The sequence below is a fragment of the Cyanistes caeruleus genome, unplaced genomic scaffold (genome assembly GCF_971803275.1).
Source record: "Cyanistes caeruleus unplaced genomic scaffold, bCyaCae1.hap1.1 HAP1_SCAFFOLD_105, whole genome shotgun sequence".
In the NCBI taxonomy this organism is placed as follows: Eukaryota; Metazoa; Chordata; class Aves; order Passeriformes; family Paridae; genus Cyanistes; species Cyanistes caeruleus.
In genome coordinates, this window is record NW_028255906.1 from 85,508 (window position 1) to 92,545 (window position 7,038).

At 61.3% G+C, this 7,038-nt stretch overlaps 1 protein-coding gene across 1 annotated transcript; it reads left to right on the plus strand.

The window, feature by feature from the left end:
- Nucleotides 1–660: 660 nt before the first annotated feature.
- LOC147646253 (maestro heat-like repeat-containing protein family member 7) lies at nt 661–6,793 on the plus strand. Its single transcript, XM_086873707.1, has 16 exons — nt 661–1,306; nt 1,406–1,564; nt 1,834–1,898; nt 2,008–2,157; nt 2,347–2,495; nt 2,800–2,947; nt 3,196–3,383; nt 3,473–3,610; nt 3,889–4,003; nt 4,176–4,313; nt 4,527–4,703; nt 4,836–4,991; nt 5,150–5,251; nt 5,622–5,724; nt 6,005–6,061; nt 6,351–6,793. The coding sequence occupies exons 1-16, from the start codon at nt 1,183–1,185 to the stop codon at nt 6,548–6,550; spliced, it is 2,169 nt and encodes a 722-aa protein (XP_086729833.1). The 5' UTR covers nt 661–1,182; the 3' UTR covers nt 6,551–6,793.
- Nucleotides 6,794–7,038: the final 245 nt, after the last annotated feature.

A 7,038-nucleotide genomic window follows, 5' to 3' on the forward strand; every position in this document is an offset into this window, starting at 1 on the left:
CCAGCCACCGCCACGGAGCTGCTGATCCACCTCAGCCACTGGCCCGGGATCTCAGCTCATCCCTGCTGTTCCAGCTGAGTGTTCCTCAGAGCCCTGCAGGAGCACCAGCACTGACTGCCAACCCGAGGGGGTTTGTGAAACAAAGCCTCTCCTCCATCCTTTCCCGTCTCAGCCCAGAAAGCTGTCACGGGGTCCCTGGTTCTGTTTTCTTGCTAACGCTGTAGTTATTGTTGTTTGTTTGCCTGGTTATAAATACTAGTAAAGAACTGTTATTCCTATCCCCAGATCTCTGCCTGAGAGCCCCTTGATTTCAGGATTATCATAATTTGGAGGGAGGGGGTCTACATTTTTCATTCCAAGGGAGGCTCCTGCCCTCCCTAGCAGACACCTGTCTCTCAACACTGAGACATTTCCATGAGTAAATTTTACAAAGTTTTCAATAAAATTCTTATTGATAAATTTGACTCCATTTCATTTCTAACAAGCTGTTCCTAAAGATCCCGTCAGGCTGTCTTAGACACTTTGGGCAAGGGATTCCTTCCAAGCTGGGCCACTTGGGGGGGTATGGGGGCGGCCCCAGGGCGGAGGGCAGGGTGTGCAAGGGCCCTTTGTGACACGCTGCAGCACGGTCACCGTGGGATGGTGGCAACGGGAGCAGATGTCAAAGGGCCCTTTGTGACACGTGCTGCCATAGGAGCTGGCGGTGACAGGGCCACGCCACAGTGCTCGGTGCACGCGACGGGTCAGGACGCGCCAGAGCGGTGCTGTGAGGAGCCCCCGCACAGTGCACTCCTTTGTGTCGGACCTGGAGCTTTTCTGAAGCACTATTCCTACAGGTGACCTCGAGGCCAGACCACAGGTCTTGCTGACTTGTGGCCTTCCCGAGGCTTCCTTCTTAAGGTTCTCTTGAGGGCAGACCGTGGGACTTGGTGACCCGGAGCTTTTCCGACGTGTCGCCCATCCCTGCAGTCTCTGCCCTTGAGACCAGACCACAGTCCCTGTCGAGGAGCCTCCTGTCCTTGTGGAAGGAGCCCTCAAGACCCAAGTGCAGGACTCGCTGTCTTGCAATCTTGCCAGGACTTGAGTCTTGCAGGTGCCTTCCAGGCACGACTGCAGGACTTGCTGACTCTGAGCTTTTCCGAGCCATCTCTCCTGCAAGCAGCCATAAATCCAGTCACTGCCATGGAGCAGCGACCCCCAAGAGTGCCCAAGTTGGCCTGGCTTGAGGAGCAGGAAGAAGAAGGCTCTGGAGCTGTCCTGGCACAGGAGTCTGAAGAGGTGCAGGAGTTCCAGGCACCACAGGAGGGTGAGTTGCAGAGCTCGGCCTTAGGGCTAGTGCCTGTTGCCAGCTTGGCCCCATCCCATTGCATGCCATGCCATCCCCTGGTGCTGTTCCTATGGAAAGGATGGGAGAGTCCGAAAGAAGACAGGGAGCAGCGACCCCCAAGAGTGCCCAAGCTGGCCTGGGTGGAGGAGGAGGAGGAGGAGGTCGAGGAAGAAGGCCCTGGAGCTGCCCCAGCACCAGAGACCGAAGAGGTGCAGCAGTTGCAGCCGCTGGAGGAGGGTGAGTGGCAGAGCTGGGCCACAGGGCTGGTGCCTGCGGCCATCTTGGCCCCATCCCATCCCATTGCATCCCATCTCATCCCATCCCACACTGTCCTGTGGACACACACCCATGGACAGCACAAAAAAGGGGCTGGGGCTGCCCCCGCAGCAGTGGCCGTGCTGCATCCCCTGGGGCATCCCGGGACTGTCCCTGCCTGGGGAACGCAGGGCTGGGCTGTGCTCTCCGGCCTCTCCCGCAGCCCCTCAGCTCTGGCTGCTCTTTGCCAGATGCAGCCATGGACGGCACACAAGAGCAGGACACCGCCCGTGGCCGCTTCCGCAGAGCAGCGCAGGTACCTGCAGCCATCCCCACCTGCGCTGGGCCTGCTGGCACTGCTCAGCCCAGCACTGCACTTGGAGCACTCCATGCAACTTCCCTGCCTTCCTGCCCTTCTCCTACAGTTTCTTTACCAATACATCACGAGAATTGGCAAGGAAGAGTCCAGACCTATGGACACTGAGGTCAAAGCATCCTCAGAGGTCTTGGTAGAACAGAGCAGCGCTGCCCAGCTGGATCTGCTTGTAGAGACGGCTCTTTTCAATCCAGAGCAAGTAAGCAGCCTGTGGCCAGCCTTTGATCCTCCAGCAATTGCTTGGCTTTCCCAAGCCACGCCTGCTGCTCACTTGAAGCTTTTGAGGCCATGGCAGTGGGCTGGAAGAGAAGCACTTGTCTGGGGAAGAAGCTGGGCACATTGCTGACTCCCTCTGCTAGCATTCCAAGTCTCCCTGTGCCTTCTCCAGGTGCCCGGCGTGGTGAGGTACATCCACCAGTGGCTCATGGCCAATGAGGCTGCTGAGCACAGGATGGACTGGGCCCTGATGCAAGTGGCCGAGGCAGAGCCCGATGATGTGGCCATCACTCTCCTGCGGGTGGCCCCAACGTGTGACAGGTATGGGGCCCAGCTGCCCCGAGGCCTCAGGGCTCCCCAGCCCATCACCCTGTACAGCCCGGCCCAGGGCTGTGAGCAACACAGACTTGCAGGGCCCTCTGGCTGCTCCCTTTGCCAGCCCTGCTACAAAGTCGGCCCCCGAGCCCGCTGCCGTGCTGCCAGCCTGCCCCTCAGGGGCCTGTCCCCACAGGGCTGGGCTGCCTGGCTGCTGCTGCCGCTCAGGGCCAGTGGGCACAGGCAGAGCTGGCGGCCAGCTCAGCTCCCCGCTGCTGCCCAGCCCACGGTGCTGTGTCTGACCCCGCAGAGCTGCTATGGCCATGTGGACGACCATCTTGCTCTCGCCCTGGATTTCAGAGGAAGTGACACCGCTCCTCATCAATGTGGTGGGGAGCTGGCCGCAGAAAAACCTGGGCACCTCTGATGGGGACAAGACGGCTGTCTTTTCCCTGACTGTGAGTTTCTGGAGCTGGCCTTTGCTCACCGCAAGGCCGGCCGCCTCTCCAGCAGCTCTGTTGCCTCCTTCCCCCACTGCATCTCCCTGCTTCAGGCACTGGCCACAAACCTGGCCTAGGGGCAGCTTCAGGGCCACCAGGCCCGCTGCTCCCCCTGCGTCTGCCCCGGCCTCTCCCTGCCACGCTCAGCCCTGCCACACGCACGCCCCGGCACTGAGCGCTGTCTCGGGCTGCTTTGTCCTCTGCAGGCAACTCTGGTGATGTGGAAGATCCTCCAGGGGCCCTGTTGCCCACAGATCCTCACAGTCTATTTCCCCCGCCTCTTTGTGCATCTCCTCTTCCAAACGTACTTCAGTACTTTGTATATGACAGAGGACGTCCATACCTTCTGGAAGGAATGCCAGGAGCAACACGGCCTCTCCACCAGCCCCAACAGGTGCTCCATGCCACTCCTCCTGTCCCTGCCACTTCCCCAGCCTCAGAGCCAGCACTCCCAGCGTCACCTGGGCTTTGCTGTGCACACAGGTTTGCAGTGCAGACCTTGAAGGCCCTGCTCTGCAGTCTCCACTTGGAGCATGTGGTGGTGGCAATGGAACGCAAGCGTGGCTGGGACACGCTGCTCTGTGCTGACACCCACCACTATGCCGTGGGTCTGCTGGCCAGGTGAGCCCCCCTTCTCCCCACTGCCTCTGACATTTGTGCCCCCTGCCCGGGATGCCCCCCACAGTCCCCGTGGCCATGGGCCTGAGGGCCTCGTCACCGAGGGATGGCCAAGGAGACTGCAAAAGGCTGTGAGAGGAGGGTGCCCAGGAGCAGCCACATCTCACGGGCCCAAATCGCCTCACAGGGTGCTGGGGCAATAGGACAACTGTGTCAATCAGTCCTGGGAGAGGTTTTTCGCACCCTTGCTTAGACTCTTTCTGCCATTTTCTGCCTTCCAGGGTAATGCGCCGTGCATCCGCCCACTTGTGCAAAAGCATCTTAAGCTACCTGCTTGAGGTGCTCAGCAAACCGTTGCCACACTGGGATGTCTCTGCCATGGCATTCCTTGTGGAGGTGAGCCTGATGGCCAGCACTACCTCGCTCAGCTCCCTGCCAGCCCTGTCCCCTGGCATAGCCACAGCTGCCTGGGATGGCACCTGCGCCCTGTGCTACTGCCTGGGCCCAGCCCTGCGCACTTCCAGGCTCCTGCCGGCCGGCTCCCCTCTCACTGCCCTGTGCCTTTCAGCTCCTAGATTGCCTGGACTTGAGTGACTGTGGTGACAGCCTAATGGAGATCTTGTATAAGTACCTGTGGTACAACTCCACAGAGATGCATCACCAGGTTCTCAGGGCTCTCCTCCTGCTAAAGGACCGTCCCTCCATGGTGAGAAGGGGGCAGCAGCTGAAGCTGTGTGGGCAGCATGAGGCTGGGCAATGCTGTCACTTGGCCTTGGCTGGCCTTTGCCTTGGGCGCTGAGGCAGCTCCTCGCAGCTCTCCTGCCTCCTGCTTCAGCTGCCCGAGTGCTTTGGGACAGCCCTTTGGCCTCTGGGCCCTGCGGCAGCTGCCCGGGCTTTCACACCCTTGTGTTCTGCACAGGCCGAAAGAATTCAGAGCCTGACAGGAAGACTAGTGCACCTCCTGTGGGACTTGGACAGTGACGTGGCCAGGATGAGCATTGCTCTCCTGAGCTATATTTTCCTGAAAGAAGACACCCCAATATCCTGGCGCAGGGCCCTGCAGCTGGCTGAGCCGCTCCTGAAACTCCTGGACAATGTAAGGCTCTGTGCTCCAGCCACGGCCACTGCCTGCTGCCCGGACACTTTGTGCCCTGTGCATTTGCAGGCCTGCGCCAATGTGGGCCACAAGAAGCCAATGATGAGGTCATTTTTCCTTCCTTTCATACAGCCCGATAGCCAGGTGCAGCTGCTCTCCATGTCTCTCCTTCGAAGAATGATGTCGTCAGCAGAAGAAGAAGGAAGAAAGCCCCTGAAGGAACGAGTGTACCAGAGCCTGCTCCCACTCTTTTTCCACTGCCAAGATGAGAATCGGCATGTGGCAGAGGTGAGGACTCCTGGGCTGCTGCTGCGCCTTGGCAGGGGGCTCAGCTGCCTCCTGCCCTGACGCAGGCTTGCAGGCTGCAGCCTCCTCCAGCCCTTGGCACTGGGACACTCCTGTGCCCTGCCTTGTGGGGCCATTTGCGGCTCTCTGCTGCTCCCCAGGCCTCTCGGACAACGCTCCTTCGCGCGGCTGGCTTTCTGAAGAGGACAGACCTGGAAAAAGCTGTCAGGAAGGAGAAACTGTGGAAGTTTGCCAGGCTCGTGGTAAGGGCAGCCTGGAAGTGCCAGCCTCAGGCTACAGAAGCCCCCTGGCCCCGGTGCTCAGTGTGTGGGGCTGGCAGCTGTGCCTCTGCCCACTGCTGCAGCCAGGGGCCGCACGGCTTCTTCTGCAGCCCCCTGTGGCCCCGAGCCGGGTGCCGATGGAGCCCCGGCCCAGCGGGGCTGCGGGCCGGGCCGGCACCGCGGCTCCCCGGGCAGCAGCCGGCCCTCTGCCCCCTCCAGAGCCCGGCGCCAGCGGCTGCTGGCCGGGCCTCAGGGCTGGCCGGGCACGGGAGGCCGGGGCTGGCCGCAGGCAGCAGCGCCCGGCCGAGGGGCAGAGCCTGCGCCAACCCTTCCCTCCTGCCGCTCTCTCCAGCTGGCCGACCACAGGATCCCCTTGGCCGAGCACCTGCGCCGGGCCCTGCAGTACCTGCAGGACCCACAGGAGACCCTGCGAGCGGCGGCCATCAGGGTCATCGGTGAGTCCCGAGCCCGGGCTCCCTCCCCGCCCCGCCGCAGCTCGGCCCCAGCCCCGGCTGCTGCCCCGGCAGCGGCACCCGGGCCCGGCGCCCTGGAGCCCCGGCTGCCCTCGGGGCTGCTGCTGCCGGCCTCTGGCAGCCGTGCCCTTGGGCTGGGTCAGGATGCGGCAAGGGCCCGGGCTGAGCCCTGCCGGGGCAGGAGGCCGTGTGGCCACAGGGCTGGCAGCGCCGCTGTCAGGGAGCTGTGCTGCTGGGACCCTGACAAGCTCTGTGTTCTCAGGGATGGCCGGGGAGCAGCTGAGGGGGCAGCAGGCAGAGCTCCAGGTCTTGTGCAGAGGTGAGCCACGGCAGCAGGCTGACAGTGGTGGCTGTCGGGGGCAGCTGCAGGCCCTGGCCAGGCTGTGGAGGGCTCTGCTCCCTGTGCCGATGAGGGACGGCGTGGGCAGAGCACAGTGAGATTTCAGGGCCACGTGGGGCATTTGTGGCCAGCAGCTTCGGGCTGACCCCCTTGGTCCCTGCTCCCTCCTGGCCAAGGCAAGAGCCGGCTGGCATGGCCCTGGCTGGGGGCTCTCGCTGGGCCCCACAGCTCTGGGATCTGACCGTGGCTCTGTTTGTCTCTCTTGCAGCCCTCGAACGCCTGACAGAGGACAGAAGCAGTGCCGTGTCAGACCTGGCACTTGAAACGCTGTATGTCCTCCGGGCCATCCAGAGTGCCCGATACTCCATTCTCCAGAGGATGCAAGACCAAATCCTCAGGGCATGGAGGACACGGCCTCGTCTGTCGGGCCTGGGCTGGCTGCACTGCTGGAGATGTACTCAGAGCTGACCTGAGAGGCTCTGTCTTCTGGGGCCACATGGGCCAGCCAGGATTTTTTATTTCATAAGGGTTGTTCTTTTCCATTTTTCTCTTCTTTTTACTATGTAAATAATATAGGATATGTTAGGGCTGAGAGGCTCTATCTTCTGGGGCCACATGGACCATCTGTTATTTTTTTTTTCATAGAGATTGTTCTTTTCTTTGTTTCGTTTCCATCTAGTATGTAAATAATATAGGATATGTTATAAACCACAAGAGTCCCAAGACCTTTCTTTTGCTGCCCAGGGTGTGCGGGGCATAGGGGAAGAGAGGGAAAAGGGTTCTTGTGTTCAGCAACCTGCCGGGGCGTTCAGTGGTGCAGGGCAAATGGCCAGAAGCCCCTTGGCCTTTGGTGGTTGTGCTGAAGCCACAAGCCCTGTGGCAGGCAGGAAGCGCCATCTGTGTCCTGCTGCCCGTGTGTTGGTGCCGTGATGGCTGAGGAGCTGCTGGAGCTCCTG